This window comes from Wyeomyia smithii, chromosome 2 (genome assembly GCF_029784165.1).
Source record: "Wyeomyia smithii strain HCP4-BCI-WySm-NY-G18 chromosome 2, ASM2978416v1, whole genome shotgun sequence".
NCBI classification, from domain to species: domain Eukaryota; kingdom Metazoa; phylum Arthropoda; class Insecta; order Diptera; family Culicidae; genus Wyeomyia; species Wyeomyia smithii.
In genome coordinates this window covers 193194619-193211809 of record NC_073695.1, presented here as the reverse complement: position 1 = coordinate 193211809, position 17191 = coordinate 193194619, and the positions used below count along the sequence as shown (strand labels likewise).

The window sequence follows — 17191 nt, the reverse complement described above, 5'->3', positions numbered from 1 at the left end:
GGCATTTTTTTTTACTTGCGTCGTAAATGGCGATGCCTTTTTTTAATTGCTCGGCAGATTTGCCCTGACGCAGTTGAATAAAGAAATTCGCTATCCGTGTATCTAGTTTACATATGGCACATGGGCCCTTTTCACATGTTTGGCGAGATTTTTGATTAGCTTGGTTTTTGACGTTTTTCCTAGATAAGAAAGAGTGAGGGTTTAAGAAAAACGAGAAAAAAACGTTCACGAACACTCAGAGCAAAACAAAACCAAGAGAGCTTCAGATTAGAAAACTATGAATGCTTCTATAATTCAAGTAATGGTTTAGAAAATTTGTCATTTTTGAGAAGTTTCATCTATTCAATCACTACTGACATTACCGTCCGTCAAAATGGAGCCAGAAGTTGTTATGAAATTAACAGTAACACCGGAAGAAATTGTAGCTAACAGAATTTTTACTTGCCAAATCAGTGATTGTGGAGAACGGTTTACAAATACTTCCAATCTTCAAATGCATCTCACGAAGCATCATAAGCTTTCTTCTTCTATGTGCAACAGCAGAGACAGTACCAAGAAACAATTTTATTGCCCTATCCAATGCTGTATGTATAATGTGCTGGCTAGTGGAATTAATTTCTTTACGTCATTCCGTAGTCTAAAGCAGCATTATTTGAAAATGCATTGCGAAAAGGTAAAATAAGTTCCCCAAAATTATAACATTATTTAGTTTATGTATATTTCAGCACTTTGAATGTAATCGTTGTCCAAAATCGTTCGCTACAGGATCACTGCTGCGAGCGCATCAAACAAATTGCGGTAATGAATTTATCTGTAAAGTTTGCAGTCATTCTTACGGAAGTAGGGAAGCTTTGTTAACACACACTAGAAGGAAGAATCACGGCTACAAAGAATTATTAGCGGAGAAGAGCGATAAACGAAAAGTTGAGGCTAAACAAAAACCTAATAAAATATTCAGGCATTCGTCAACACACTCCGTCAAAGCCAACGAAAAAGAGCAGATCTCTGTCCGGAAATCTAGAACCACTCAAACAGAACTGCAACGCAAGCTTAATGAATGCTCTACTCAAACAACAAAATTAGAACCCAGTTCCTCTTTTCCTACCTGCACATCGACAACGGACAGTTTTTGCCAAACAACCTTAGAACAATTGAGCTACTTTGATGATTCAAAAATGAATTACTTTGATGCCAAAAAAATATGCGAAGGTCACCAATGTGAAGCAGAACCAGTTGTTTGTGTTTGCAGTGAAACACAAACCGAGCTCATCTACGATACAATGTTTCCGAACGAAGACCGTGCCGATCCCATGTTGTACTCCCATATGTACACTCAAACATGCGATGATATTTTCTCGGAGCTCGGACTAGCGACCATTGAAACACAGACTAATTGGAACGGACTGGGGGAATTTTTGGTCTCAACGGAGACGCAAACTCTTAATCTTATCTGCGACGCATCAGAATCAAATTTGAACGCTGGGAATCAAAACGGTGAGGAAAGGATTTCATCTATTCAAACGCAAACCTCAGCCACTATGGAGTTTTTAAATGCCATTAGTTCCGAAAGTAACTCGATTCACACCCAAACTTCCTGATATTATACCGATGAGGATGACTATCTGCTGGATTTCTAGTTGGTATTCACCGAAAACGAGATTAAAGACAGGTAAATTATTTTCATTTTTTTCAGGATATGGTTATGAAATTACAGTTGGACTGTTTCTAGTTATAAGTCTCATTCTTGTTATCGCTCGAATCAAATTTGTACGAAAGTAATGTTATTTTGTATTCTCGTTTTCCTTTTATTAATTTCTCCAAATGTCTCCATTGTGCCCTATTAGAAATAAACACCTATTTGTATTTGTTCAAACCGATATTTTTCTATGAATGTCGGAAACGATCGTGACGAAGAATAGGGGTGTACGTCTTGCTAATTTTCATGTTTTACCAGTTTCGCAAGTCCTATCAGTGGTGGGCACATTACGCTAAATCGTTAATTAGCGACGCTGATTTTTGGTTAGTGGTTGAGCGATTTCGTAAATTTTTGAGCCAGTTAGCGAACTGTTAGCGTCGCTAGAAATATGGCCTTCGAAACGCTAATAGCTGATTCGCTTAATTTTTAAGAAAGCGGCAAAAAGTTATGATTGTGTGCTTGAAATATCTTCAAATTTTCTGCGAGAGTTACTTTCAAAGTATATGTTTCATTCAAACAACGTTAAATTGGCTAATGCTGTCTAGAGTTCCGCTCTTCTTATAAGACAATGGCAAATCTGTCTTTTCGTGGGTCAGCCGCGCGTTTTGGCAAAATGTACTGCTTTAAAACATGCCCCGCATGTATTCGAAATATGTCTCGCATATCATGTAGAAAAAATTTTGTTCATCACGGTGAAGATAAGGGGAATAAATCGTGAGTATTTGGGACTTTTAACTAAAAAATTCGCTATAAAGCTATGAAAGTCTGGTTGCTTAATTAAACCACATATTAACGTCGCAGCACTAAATCGAAATCGCGCCTTTCGTGCGCGCGATTTTTCGTTGCGACTTTAAATATCCTTCCGTGGGAAGTAGTGCGCTGTATAGCACATCAGATGCGCTATACAGCGCACTATTTGCGACGTAAGGTATAATGTGCGGCATGAGAGTAAAATCAATTGTCGCCAGTCGACAACTACAATTTTCAACTAAATGGATAATACTTAGACATACGTAACACTGGAGATTTTGAAGTAGAATACTTCTCTCAGGAAGTTCGGCTACATAGGGATGTGAAATGAAAATCTAAAACCGAAAAAAGTGAAAAATATGTCCAATTTTAAATGCTAATAAATCGGTTAGTATTCGATGGATTTCCTTCGTTCTTGCAGCAATAGATTGGAAAATCTTCTAAGATTCTTCCCAAAAGAAGATAATTGTAATTTTGTTATTCACACCATTGTACTATTGAAAACAGTCAAGCCTTGTTAAAACGAAAAATTCGACCTCTGATTGGTCGTTATATGATTGCTTCCCAAGCACGGTCGACAGAATCATATACCGTGCAGTTTTAAACAAGCTCTTTGGCCTATAAAAGAGCCTGTTTCAGCCGAAGCCGCTCATAATAGTTCTAGACAGCGACAACAGCAGTCGTCCTCCCTTAGCAGCAGCACCAGCAGTGCAGTGGATACCAGCGATGGCGGAAAGCGGCCACAGCTGTGACGTAGCAATGGATAGCACACTAGTTGCAGCGGTTCCAGCATCGATAGCGGCTGATGCAGTGAGGCACTTTAGTGAAATGCAGTCTCTATGCGATAGTGGGCACTAGTAAATGCATTCAATGAAAAGTTGACTCATTTTGACAACACGTGAGCCGTCTAGTTTTGAGTGTCAGATCAGCTTTTCACTGTTTATTTTATCATAAGGAATACTTTATTCGCACTGTCAGTGATAACGCAAAGGTGTGATCGGCATCTTATCCGATTCCGATACTAAAATGAAAAACAAATTGCCCTTTCCGGATGAAATAAAAACTTGATTGAAGAGTTAATATTTTCTAATGAGTAAATTCAGATGTTCAAATTTGTAAATGTTATAAATTTTACTTTATCTCCGTGTCTCAAAATTTAAAAACAAGCCCCAATCATGACAAGCAACTTACTATATTATTGAAAATGTTCAATCCTTGTTGAAGCGCAAAATTCGATTGATCTGATTAGTCAATGTTTATTTACTAGAAAAAAGGATTGACACGCAAGCAGCCGGGTTATCTTTCTTGTAAAAGTATTCTACTTCAACCTTGCGGTCGTGGCTTTGCACACAACCCTCCTGTTTTTTTTGTACTCTGCCCCACATCACCCTATACCAACACCAGTATGAACTGCTCGACGAAAATGAACGGAATGAATTTTCTTCATAGCGGCTCTACTCGAGCCCTCAACAAAATCCCTTACGAAACTGCTAGGTCGGTTGGTTTTCAACCGATTTTCTTCATTCTTGCAGCAATCGATTGGAAAACTATACACGCATCTGCCAAAATGCAGAAAAATGTTGTTTGAATCTACGAACTATTGCACTATTGAAAATTGTCAAGCCTTGTTGAAATAAAAATAACGTCCTCTGATTGGTCGCTTGCTTGCTGTGTGTGCATGATATGGTATGATGTGTGTATGGTATGATGATATGGTATGATGTGTGTGTGTATGATATGATAAGATGTGTGTGTGTGTGTCCCTATGATATGGTATGATGTGTATGCATCTGTATGATATGGTATGATTTGTGTGTGTGTAACAGCAACAATATCGCACGCTTAGCCTGGGGGCTAATAGCGGTCTCGATCAACTCGATTTTAGTTGAGAGAATTTTTTTTTTATTCTCGCTTATTTTCCGTCGGTCTATTTCCGCCACTGTTGTGGCCAATTACCGACGCCCAGGGAGGCGGACTCCACACCCAGGTCCCTAACTCACGACCCGTTTATTAACGGATCAGCGCCAACGGCTTTACTTCCTCATGCGATGGAAGGCGTGATCCCAGAGATTTTTCGCCTCAGAAAATCTCCCGGTGTCGGCTAGGATTGAGTCTAGACCAGTTGGGTTGGTTGTGAGTGGATCACGCCACCTCACAACCATCGCCACCTATGTCGGCGGTGGGATTCGAACCCAGGCGTCAAGCGTGGTTGGCGGAGACGTTACCAACCACACTAGGCCCCCGCTCAGTTGAGAGAATTTGTTATCGATATTGTTTTTGGCACATTTTGTATGTGTAGGAAAAGTACAACGATACACCGTGCCCCAGTGCTGAGTCGAGAAAATTTCCAGCTCGAAAAGATCCTCGACTCGATCGGGAATCGAACCCGATATCACAACCGTGTAGGAGAGCTAGCCGACCGACATCGCTAACCACAGAGCCACGGGGACCACACTGTGTGTGCTGTGTATGGTTTTTAACTCGGCACGTTCTGCTAACTGCTGAATCCGGTTCACGAAATTCACAACCCTTCATTAGTAGACATTATAACTCATTACCCAAGTAAAAATATTGGTTTTACCAAAGTTTTATAGCGCTCAATACAGCCAAAAAAGCGCTATGAAACTTTGATAAAACCAGTTGTGTTACTAGGGTAATGAAACACTCAATGCATTTGTTAATAGTGTACGTAGTTCTACGTCATTTATGCGGTCGTGTCTTGGATACAACCTCCTACTTTTTTACAGAAGTTGGTACTTTCGAGCAGTTCATTTTGTACCAGCTTTTTTGGAAGATTTCTTCCTGAGTGTTACGTCTTATGTATGTGATTAAACTACATATAGAATCAAGATTAATTAAACTACATATAGAATCAAGATTATTAATGCTTAAAGGAATAAACCGAAGCATTTCTAGCAGCAACGAAGCCAGTACAGCTGAAATTAAAAATTCAATATCATCATTTTTCGACACACCTTCGGACACCACATCAGCTGTTGAAGCAGTGGCCAAATCGGCAGCAACAGCAGCAGTAGCAACAATAACATCAACGTTTTTTCTGGTACACGTTGCCCCATAGTACTCCATACCTCGAACTGTACATCTACTTGACAAATAATGAACAAAATGAATTTTCTTTTTCTCGGCCTAATCGAGCCCCAAAGAAAATCACATAAGGAACTGTCAAAAAGTTTTTAAAAAATCAATGCAGCATTTTTCGAGTAGGAACGAGACAAATGCAGGGCTGCGCAGATACACTGCCTTCAAAAACAACTCAAACAGTGATTTTATTCAGGCTGTGGTACCATTCGAGTAGTTCATTTTGTACCAACTTTTTTGGAAGATTTCTCCTTGAGTATTACGTATGTCTTATGGGGTTAGTAACGAAAGGCTGAAACCCGAAAGGCTGAAACTCGAAAGACTGAAAAGTATGTTTCATAACGAAAGGCTGAATGCACAAAAGGCTGAAACCACAAAAGGCTGAATGAACGAAAGGCTGAAACTTTTATAACTTGAATCATAATCGTTGAAAAATTCGGACACATGGATAACCGAGCCTTTGGCATCCCTATACCGAAATACAGTGAATGACAATGAACTCATGTCATTGGCTCAAATTAATTTGTGTCCGCTGCAGCTAGCTGGCATCTCTATCTTATTTGCTTTGCTCCGTTAGGAGCTAACATCACTGCGGATCCGCAATTTGCGGGCCCCATTGACAGATGCTATGTTATGCGTATGAAAAGTGGCGGTGATATGCTATCTCGTTTACACACACGCTGAGATGTTAGTCCTCGAAACATGGCGGGATGCCAGCTAGCTGGTCCGCTGTCAGCAGTAAGATAAAGATGTATGAAAAGGAGCGGTGATATGCTATCTCGTTTTTACATATGCTGAGATGTTAGCCCTTGAAACATGGCGTGATGCCGAAGGGGTGTGGATAACAAACCTTTATAAGGTGACAAAGTTCAATGTTTGAGTATTAATTGGTTTGTGCAATGGAAAATTAATTTTCGGCAACATTTGAATCTATACACACTAGACTCTTACACGTTTCCTATAGCGAATTTCTTTATTCCATGGGGTTAGTGCCAACTTTCGGGTGGAATAAAAAAACGATCACGATCTACGATCTAAAGCCTTACGTTGGTGTGCGTGAGACCATGTGCAATGTAAACATAAATAAGGCAATCCACGAGACAGTTGCGATCAGCTGATTTTAGTCTGTTTTCAACTTATGACAGCTTTACGTATATTCGATCGGTCGCAACTTGGATACAACTCGGATCCAGAAGCGTGAAAAACAAATGTTATCCGATCGGTAGCTCTTGTATTGCGGATGCCAATCCTAAATACAACAATAACAAATCATTTTTGATATTATTGCCGACATTAAAAGATTTCTGTTTTGGTCGTGTTTTGGTTTTGCAGCTTGAAAAACAGCAACAACAACAAACGCATCCGTATATTTTTTTACTACGTCGATGACAAAATTCGCCATCCGACTCCTGCTTGTTTTCGATGGCATACTGAAAATTCTGATTAAAGCACTTTCGAAATCGGAATCGGAATCCAAATCTAAATCCGATTCCATTAATTCCATAACAAATACCTTTGCTGCAGCATTTATTTCTCTCTGCGTTCCATGATTTCACTGCACAGACGACAACACATTTTTCTGTTGTTTTCAGCATCACCCGCGTGTTTTGACCGTTTTGACAGATACGATGTAATAGTATTGGTGAACCCACTCGCAAAACTGACTAAAATCACAGTGCGAACCTGTCTGTTTTTGCAGGCGCTTCCAGGTCAATACTGGGTCAATATCGAGCGAATAAAGAAGGGTTTTGACAGCAGTTAGTGCGCTTTCAGGTCAAAACGAGGTGAGCTGGTGGAATAAAGAAATTCGCTACTAGATGATTCAGGGCAAGACGGCCGAAGGCCGCGAGTGTGCGCCGGTGACCCGCCGTCGGAAGCGCCGGCCACTGCGGGGGGCAGCTCTGGATCCCATAGAGTTCTCCAAGCGAAAACACACGAACACTACGACACGGCCCGCTTTACACTGTATATTGAAATTTGTGAGAGTGTGAATCAAACTCGGTATAGTTTTTTATCCTCTCTTTCATATGACAGTTCTCACAGGTGACCAAAATTCTTACAGCTAACAAAGAAAAATCGAATACATCGCACTAATACACACGCGCCTGGAGAACTCTATACAAATGACAAGCGTCAAATCAAACAGCGCACTCCATCTATTAAAGGTGGAAGTTTGCATCGCTGCGAAGACAGAGTGGGCGTATGTGGTGGTCCAACCAGGGGCCTATAAACGTCAACATTTTGCCTACAAATCATAAATTCATCACGGCGGTAATAATTCATTTCAAATACTTACAAAACTTATCTCATTCATTGAAAGTGCACATTGTAATAAAAACAAATGTTGAGTTCTTGTTTTTTCCATCTAAAACGACATTTACTCGAGAATAAGTCTACTGACAAAATGGGGCGTTTACTCTATTTCACTTGTTTTAGGGCAAACCAACCTAAAAGTGGGTACCAGAAACGCTGGTACCAGAATCAATGAGTGGTAGATGGAAAATGTATGGAGTTTGACAGCCACAAAAGCCCCCTGGGTCCAACCTGTGCGAACGGCTTGCATTCGCATCGCAAGCACACACACTAGCATGCCTCAGTTCCACTTTTACTCGAAAGACTGCGCTTCCAAAACTGTCGCTCAGTCTCAGGCAGAGTTCCCTTTAGCAAGAACATCATATCAAGAAGACTGGCATCTCTGGATTGATCCCATACAAATGGCAAGCGTCAAATCAAACAGGGCACTCCATCTATTAAAGTGGAAGTTTGCTATGAAAGTGCTGGTAATTACATCGCCGCGAAGACAGAGTATGCGTATGTTGTAATCCAGGCTGTGCGTTCGGTTTGCATTCGCATCGCCAGCACACACACACTAGTATGCGTCAGTTCCACTTTTACTCAAAAGACTGCGCTGCCAAAAGTGTCGCTCAATCTCAGGCAGAGTTCCCAGTCTTCTTGATATGATGTTTTTGCTATTAGACAAAGAGTGTATTACAGGCTTAACCCGTTCTCACTACAGCGGATATCATGTGATTAAGCGTGTATCATGTTGTTAAGCACGTTTACCCTAGAGAAAACTGTATATTAGGAAAATGACAAGGTACTCGCCGTTGAGGCTACTGTCACACCAAAACAAATAATGGAAATGCAAAATTATAGGCAGCTCACCCGTTTTGATGCTAACAGTTGCCTTTACGATGAGTGCCTTGTCATTTCCCTGATATACAGTTTTTTCTGCGGTAACCCGAACCCGAATGGGTTGTTAAGCACGTTTTATGGTTATTGATTATGTCGGATAGAAAACCGAAATGTGAAACACATTTTATGACGTGACTGAACCGCAAGTGTATTTTACGTAAACACGAAATGGTTTATATATTAGCACAGATGCAAGTGGAATAAACTGCGCAGTAACGTGTCGATTTTTTATAGTAAACCATACTGCCGCGCAGCATGTCAGTCCCACCTGCATTTTCAGCAAGCCGAGAAAAACGCGTTTTTATATGATTTTATAACATTGCTTCTTACGAGATGGGACAATATGTTTGGATGTTTTCCAGCACTTTTTCAGAACAAAGTTGTGGAGCTCATCCATTGTTACGAAACTATGCATTGTTAGTTCCCATTTACGCGTAATAACTCAACTTCACTGAAAATGCAAATGGGACTGACTTACTATGCGTGGCAGCATAGTACGGAACAAGAAGTGTGTTATTTATATTTAACTTGCAAAAATTATCCCTCACTCGTTTTGTTTACACTTGCGCATGCGACCTTTTGACATGAGTGTCGAGAGATGAATCCTAATAGAATTTACTCAACTCATGTGTTGTATTTCACGAGAGTGTAAATTTGACAAATGCACAAATATACACGCTCGTAAATAATAACTCTAAAATGAGTAACATTTGACGCATTTTCGTAAAAAGTGGAACTACTCTAAAATTGAGTAACTTCACAAATACTCAAAACTGAGTAACACTAGGCGTGAAAAATGAGTCATTATTACTCAAAATTTGAGTACGACATTACTCATTTTTTGGGTACAGTTCAGTTTCATTTTTGGCTAGAAATCGCCACGACCAATAAACAACACCACATATTCATCAATAATTATACACTCAAAATAATTTTCACGTCATAATTACCGGAAAAGTTATGTGAATATTTTCCACTGTAACTTTCACGTAGATTCTACGAAATTGTCATTTGAGTTCATCATGATCTGGTGAGATGATTTATCCTATGAATCTTATACAGTACTCATATGCATTTTATGTGAATTTCACGTAGAATTCAACTACCGGTAGAATGGAAAGCATTCGATTATCTGCTAGATACTACGTTTGATACAACGTAAAATTTCCAAATTTTGTTTCCCCAGTTCTTAAAAGACGGCAAATAGTTTTTAGAAATTATAGAAATATGTTGCTTGATAAATCGCACGGGCATGCGAAATCGCCGATTCGTAAATGAATCAAACGACATAAAAACGGACAAATATTACATTTGCCGGCGATAACTATTGTAAGCTGCAACTGTTTATGTATAGGAAACTCCTCGACCTTTGAACTAAATCTGTGTGAAACCTGTAAGCTCAAGGCTCGATGTCAAATTCGTACGGTTTTTCGAAAGCTCACTTATAGGCAAGCCGTCGAGAAATTCTATTTTATTGTTAGAGACTGAGTTAGACAACAGCTTCGCCATTTTGATTTCTGTGTATTTTCACATAGAGAGTTCACGCGATACTTCTTCTATGACATTCTGTTTGACGTTGCCAAGTTCACGTAGATACTACGTGATAAAACATAGTATACATGTGATTTTCACGTAGATGTTATGTTTGTCACATAAATCATGCAAAATGACAGAAAATGAATAAGTACAGGAAATTTCACGTAACAATAATGTGAAAAATATTTTGAGTGTACCTTGAAGCATCTTATACCTTATATGAAGGGAACTCAAAAATTGAGTCAAAGTTACTCAAAATCAAAAAGGACTTCTACTCAATTTTTGACGTCTACGAACATCGTTCTAAACTGAGTCAGAGTTGCTCAGTTTATGAGTTATTATTTACGAGCGTGTATACCTTTCTTGTTTTTCTCATGTAAAAAACCTAAAAACAGAAATACCATCAGCAACCAGGGTTGCCACATTTAAATCTGTGTTTTCCTTTGAAAAAATCTGAGCATCTGTATCTGGAACAAAAATATCTGTAAAAAAAATCTGTATTGTTTAAACATAAAGAACTTTGTATTTTTTGAGTGTTTATGGTACATAAACAAAATTTTTAACTTACTTGTACCGTTACTTCGGCCAAAAATCTGTAAAATACAGATTAATCTGTACATGTGGCATCCCTGTCAGCAACGTTGACAGGGCCATTATTGACCGGCGTGATTTCACCGACGGTTTTACTCAGCGACACATTTATCCGACCGCAGCGCACGGCGTACGGTAGCGGCGGGTGTCGGAACTAACTGAAACTAAATATTATTTTTGAAATTAATAAAATTAATGATATTTTTAATAGATTGCGTGTTAATTTATTGTTACGAAAGAAACATTATACCATTGAGAATACAAAACTACAGATAACGGATTCCCAAAAGGGGAATTAAACTAGAACCTGAACTATAGGATAACCAGATCCGAAAAGTTGAAAATTAAGTTACATTCCTAGAAACATGAAAAATACCCATCACCAAACCATGCCAGATAGTTAGCATGCATGCTAATCTACTTTCTGACAAAATCTCCCGATGGGTATATGGGTCTGACGGAAGTTATAGGGCAAAACGTGTGCATTTTGTCAACAACATTTCGGTAATGCTCCAGGTGATATATGAAGCTTGAAAAATACCCATCACCAAACCATGCCAGAAAGTTAGCATGCATGCTAACCTACTTTCTGACAAAATCTCCCGATGGGTATATGGGTCTGACGGAAGTTATAGGGCGAAACGAGTGAATTTTGTCAACGACATTTCGGAAATGCTCAAGGTGATATATGAAGCTTGGAAAATACCCATCACCAAACCATGCCAGATAGTTAGCATGCATGCTTACCTACTTTCTGACAAAATCTCCCGATGGGTATATGGGTCTGACGGAAGTTATAGGGCAAAACGTGTGCATTTTGTCAACGACATTTCGGAAATGCTCCAGGTGATATATGAAGCTTGAAAAATACCCATCACCAAACCATACCAGAAAGTTAGCATGCATGCTAACCTACTTTCTGACAAAATCTCCCGATGGGTATATGGGTCTGACGGAAGTTATAGGGCGAAACGAGTGAATTTTGTCAACGACATTTCGGAAATGCTCAAGGTGATATATGAAGCTTGAAAAATACCCATCACCAAACCATGCCAGATAGTTAGCATGCATGCTAATCTACTTTCTGACAAAATCTCCCGATGGGTATATGGGTCTGACGGAAGTTATAGGGCAAAACGTGTGCATTTTGTCAACAACATTTCGGTAATGCTCCAGGTGATATATGAAGCTTGAAAAATACCCATCACCAAACCATGCCAGAAAGTTAGCATGCATGCTAACCTACTTTCTGACAAAATCTCCCGATGGGTATATGGGTCTGACGGAAGTTATAGGGCGAAACGAGTGAATTTTGTCAACGACATTTCGGAAATGCTCAAGGTGATATATGAAGCTTGGAAAATACCCATCACCAAACCATGCCAGATAGTTAGCATGCATGCTTACCTACTTTCTGACAAAATCTCCCGATGGGTATATGGGTCTGACGGAAGTTATAGGGCAAAACGTGTGCATTTTGTCAACGACATTTCGGAAATGCTCCAGGTGATATATGAAGCTTGAAAAATACCCATCACCAAACCATACCAGAAAGTTAGCATGCATGCTAACCTACTTTCTGACAAAATCTCCCGATGGGTATATGGGTCTGACGGAAGTTATAGGGCGAAACGAGTGAATTTTGTCAACGACATTTCGGAAATGCTCAAGGTGATATATGAAGCTTGAAAAATACCCATCACCAAACCATGCCAGATAGTTAGCATGCATGCCAACCTACTTTCTGACAAAATCTCCCGATGGGTATATGGGACTGACGGAAGTTATAGGGCAAAACGTGTGCATTTTGTCAACGACATTTCGGAAATGCTCCAGGTGATATATGAAGCTTGAAAAATACCCATCACCAAACCATGCCAGATAGTTAGCAAGCATGCCAACCTACTTTCTGACAAAATCTCCCGATGGGTATATGGGTCTGACGGAAGTTATAGGGCAAAACTTGTGCATTTTGTCAACGACATTTCGGAAATGCTCCAGGTGATATATGAAGCTTGAAAAATACCCATCACCAAACCATACCAGAAAGTTAGCATGCATGCTAACCTACTTTCTGACAAAATCTCCCGATGGGTATATGGGTCTGACGGAAGTTATAGGGCAAAACGTGTGCATTTTGTCAACGACATTTCGGAAATGCTCCAGGTGATATATGAAGCTTGAAAAATACCCATCACCAAACCATGCCAGATAGTTAGCATGCATGCTAATCTACTTTCTGACAAAATCTCCCGATGGGTATATGGGTCTGACGGAAGTTATAGGGCAAAACGTGTGCATTTTGTCAACGACATTTCGGAAATGCTCAAGGTGATATATGAAGCTTGAAAAATACCCATCACCAAACCATGCCAGAAAGTTAGCATGCATGCTAACCTACTTTCTGACAAAATCTCCCGATGGGTATATGGGTCTGACGGAAGTTATAGGGCAAAACGTGTGCATTTTGTCAAGGACATTTCGGAAATGGTCCAGGTGATATATGAAGCTTGAAAAATACCCATCACCAAACCATGCCAGATAGTTAGCATGCATGCTAATCTACTTTCTGACAAAATCTCCCGATGGGTATATGGGTCTGACGGAAGTTATAGGGCAAAACGTGTGCATTTTGTCAACGACATTTCGGAAATGGTCCAGGTGATATATGAAGCTTGAAAAATACCCATCACCAAACCATGCCAGAAAGTTAGCATGCATGCTAACCTACTTTCTGACAAAATCTCCCGATGGGTATATGGGTCTGACGGAAGTTATAGGGCAAAACGTGTGCATTTTGTCAAGGACATTTCGGAAATGGTCCAGGTGATATATGAAGCTTGAAAAATACCCATCACCAAACCATGCCAGATAGTTAGCAAGCATGCCAACCTACTTTCTGACAAAATCTCCCGATGGGTATATGGGTCTGACGGAAGTTATAGGGCAAAACGTGTGCATTTTGTCAACGACATTTCGGAAATGCTCCAGGTGATATATGAAGCTTGAAAAATACCCATCACCAAACCATGCCAGAAAGTTAGCATGCATGCTAACCTACTTTCTGACAAAATCTCCCGATGGGTATATGGGTCTGACGGAAGTTATAGGGCAAAACGTGTGAATTTTGTCAACGACATTTCGGAAATGCTCCAGGTGATATATGAAGCTTGAAAAATACCCATCACCAAACCATGCCAGAAAGATAGACATTTCGGAAATGCTCCAGGTGATATATGAAGCTTGAAAAATACCCATCACCAAACCATGCCAGAAAGATAGCATGCATGCCAACCTACTTTCTGACAAAATCTCCCGATGGGTATATGGGTCTGACGGGAGTTATAGGGCAAAACGTGTGCATTTTGTCAACGACATTTCGGAAATGCTCGAGGTGATATATGAAGCATGAAAAATACCCATCACCAAACCATGCTAGATAGTTAGCATGCATGCTAATCTACTTTCTGACAAAATCTCCCGATTGGTATATGGGTCTGACGGAAGTTATAGGGCAAAACGTGTGCATTTTGTCAACGACATTTCGGAAATGCTCGAGATGATATATGAAGCATGAAAAATACCCATCACCAAACCATGCTAGATAGTTAGCATGCATGCTAATCTACTTTCTGACAAAATCTCCCGATGGGTATATGGGTCTGACGGAAGTTATAGGGCAAAACGTGTGCATTTTGTCAACGACATTTCGGAAATGCTCGATGTGATATATGAAGCATGAAAAATACCCATCACCAAACCATGCTAGATAGTTAGCATGCATGCTAATCTACTTTCTGACAAAATCTCCCGATGGGTATATGGGTCTGACGGAAGTTATAGGGCAAAACGTGTGCATTTTGTCAACGACATTTCGGAAATGCTCGAGGTGATATATGAAGCATGAAAAATACCCATCACCAAACCATGCTAGATAGTTAGCCTGCATGCTAATCTACTTTCTGACAAAATCTCCCGATGGGTATATGGGTCTGACGGAAGTTATAGGGCAAAACGTGTGCATTTTGTCAACGACATTTCGGAAATGCTCGAGATGATATATGAAGCATGAAAAATACCCATCACCAAACCATGCTAGATAGTTAGCATGCATGCTAATCTACTTTCTGACAAAATCTCCCGATGGGTATATGGGTCTGACGGAAGTTATAGGGCAAAACGTGTGCATTTTGTCAACGACATTTCGGAAATGCTCAAGGTGATATATGAAGCATGAAAAATACCCATCACCAAACCATGCTAGATAGTTAGCATGCATGCTAATCTACTTTCTGACAAAATCTCCCGATGGGTATATGGGTCTGACGGAAGTTATAGGGCAAAACGTGTGCATTTTGTCAACGACATTTCGGAAATGCTCAAGGTAATATATGAAGCTTGGAAAATACCTATCACCAAACCATGCTAGATAGTTAGCATGCATGCTAATCTACTTTCTGACAAAATCTCCCGATGGGTATATGGGTCTGACGGAAGTTATAGGGCAAAACGTGTGCATTTTGTCAAGGACATTTCGGAAATGGTCCAGGTGATATATGAAGCTTGAAAAATACCCATCACCAAACCATGCCAGAAAGTTAGCATGCATGCTAACCTACTTTCTGACAAAATCTCCCGATGGGTATATGGGTCTGACGGAAGTTATAGGGCAAAACGTGTGCATTTTGTCAAGGACATTTCGGAAATGGTCCAGGTGATATATGAAGCTTGAAAAATACCCATCACCAAACCATGCCAGATAGTTAGCAAGCATGCCAACCTACTTTCTGACAAAATCTCCCGATGGGTATATGGGTCTGACGGAAGTTATAGGGCAAAACGTGTGCATTTTGTCAACGACATTTCGGAAATGCTCCAGGTGATATATGAAGCTTGAAAAATACCCATCACCAAACCATGCCAGAAAGTTAGCATGCATGCTAACCTACTTTCTGACAAAATCTCCCGATGGGTATATGGGTCTGACGGAAGTTATAGGGCAAAACGTGTGAATTTTGTCAACGACATTTCGGAAATGCTCCAGGTGATATATGAAGCTTGAAAAATACCCATCACCAAACCATGCCAGAAAGATAGACATTTCGGAAATGCTCCAGGTGATATATGAAGCTTGAAAAATACCCATCACCAAACCATGCCAGAAAGATAGCATGCATGCCAACCTACTTTCTGACAAAATCTCCCGATGGGTATATGGGTCTGACGGGAGTTATAGGGCAAAACGTGTGCATTTTGTCAACGACATTTCGGAAATGCTCGAGGTGATATATGAAGCATGAAAAATACCCATCACCAAACCATGCTAGATAGTTAGCATGCATGCTAATCTACTTTCTGACAAAATCTCCCGATTGGTATATGGGTCTGACGGAAGTTATAGGGCAAAACGTGTGCATTTTGTCAACGACATTTCGGAAATGCTCGAGATGATATATGAAGCATGAAAAATACCCATCACCAAACCATGCTAGATAGTTAGCATGCATGCTAATCTACTTTCTGACAAAATCTCCCGATGGGTATATGGGTCTGACGGAAGTTATAGGGCAAAACGTGTGCATTTTGTCAACGACATTTCGGAAATGCTCGAAGTGATATATGAAGCATGAAAACTACCCATCACCAAACCATGCTAGATAGTTAGCATGCATGCTAATCTACTTTCTGACAAAATCTCCCGATGGGTATATGGGTCTGACGGAAGTTATAGGGCAAAACGTGTGCATTTTGTCAACGACATTTCGGAAATGCTCGAGGTGATATATGAAGCATGAAAAATACCCATCACCAAACCATGCTAGATAGTTAGCATGCATGCTAATCTACTTTCTGACAAAATCTCCCGATGGGTATATGGGTCTGACGGAAGTTATAGGGCAAAACGTGTGCATTTTGTCAACGACATTTCGGAAATGCTCGAGATGATATATGAAGCATGAAAAATACCCATCACCAAACCATGCTAGATAGTTAGCATGCATGCTAATCTACTTTCTGACAAAATCTCCCGATGGGTATATGGGTCTGACGGAAGTTATAGGGCAAAACGTGTGCATTTTGTCAACGACATTTCGGAAATGCTCAAGGTGATATATGAAGCATGAAAAATACCCATCACCAAACCATGCTAGATAGTTAGCATGCATGCTAATCTACTTTCTGACAAAATCTCCCGATGGGTATATGGGTCTGACGGAAGTTATAGGGCAAAACGTGTGCATTTTGTCAACGACATTTCGGAAATGCTCAAGGTAATATATGAAGCTTGGAAAATACCTATCACCAAACCATGCTAGATAGTTA

The 17191-nt window shown here is 40.1% G+C and overlaps 1 protein-coding gene across 1 annotated transcript; it reads left to right on the top strand.

The window, feature by feature from the left end:
• Nucleotides 1-168: 168 nt before the first annotated feature.
• Nucleotides 169-11077, top strand: LOC129722382 (ATM interactor). The gene is made up of 2 exons (XM_055675780.1): nt 169-673; nt 726-11077. Exons 1-2 carry the CDS (start codon nt 374-376, stop codon nt 1596-1598), a joined length of 1173 nt encoding a protein of 390 aa, XP_055531755.1. The 5' UTR covers nt 169-373; the 3' UTR covers nt 1599-11077.
• The last annotated feature ends 6114 nt before the right edge of the window (nt 11078-17191 follow it).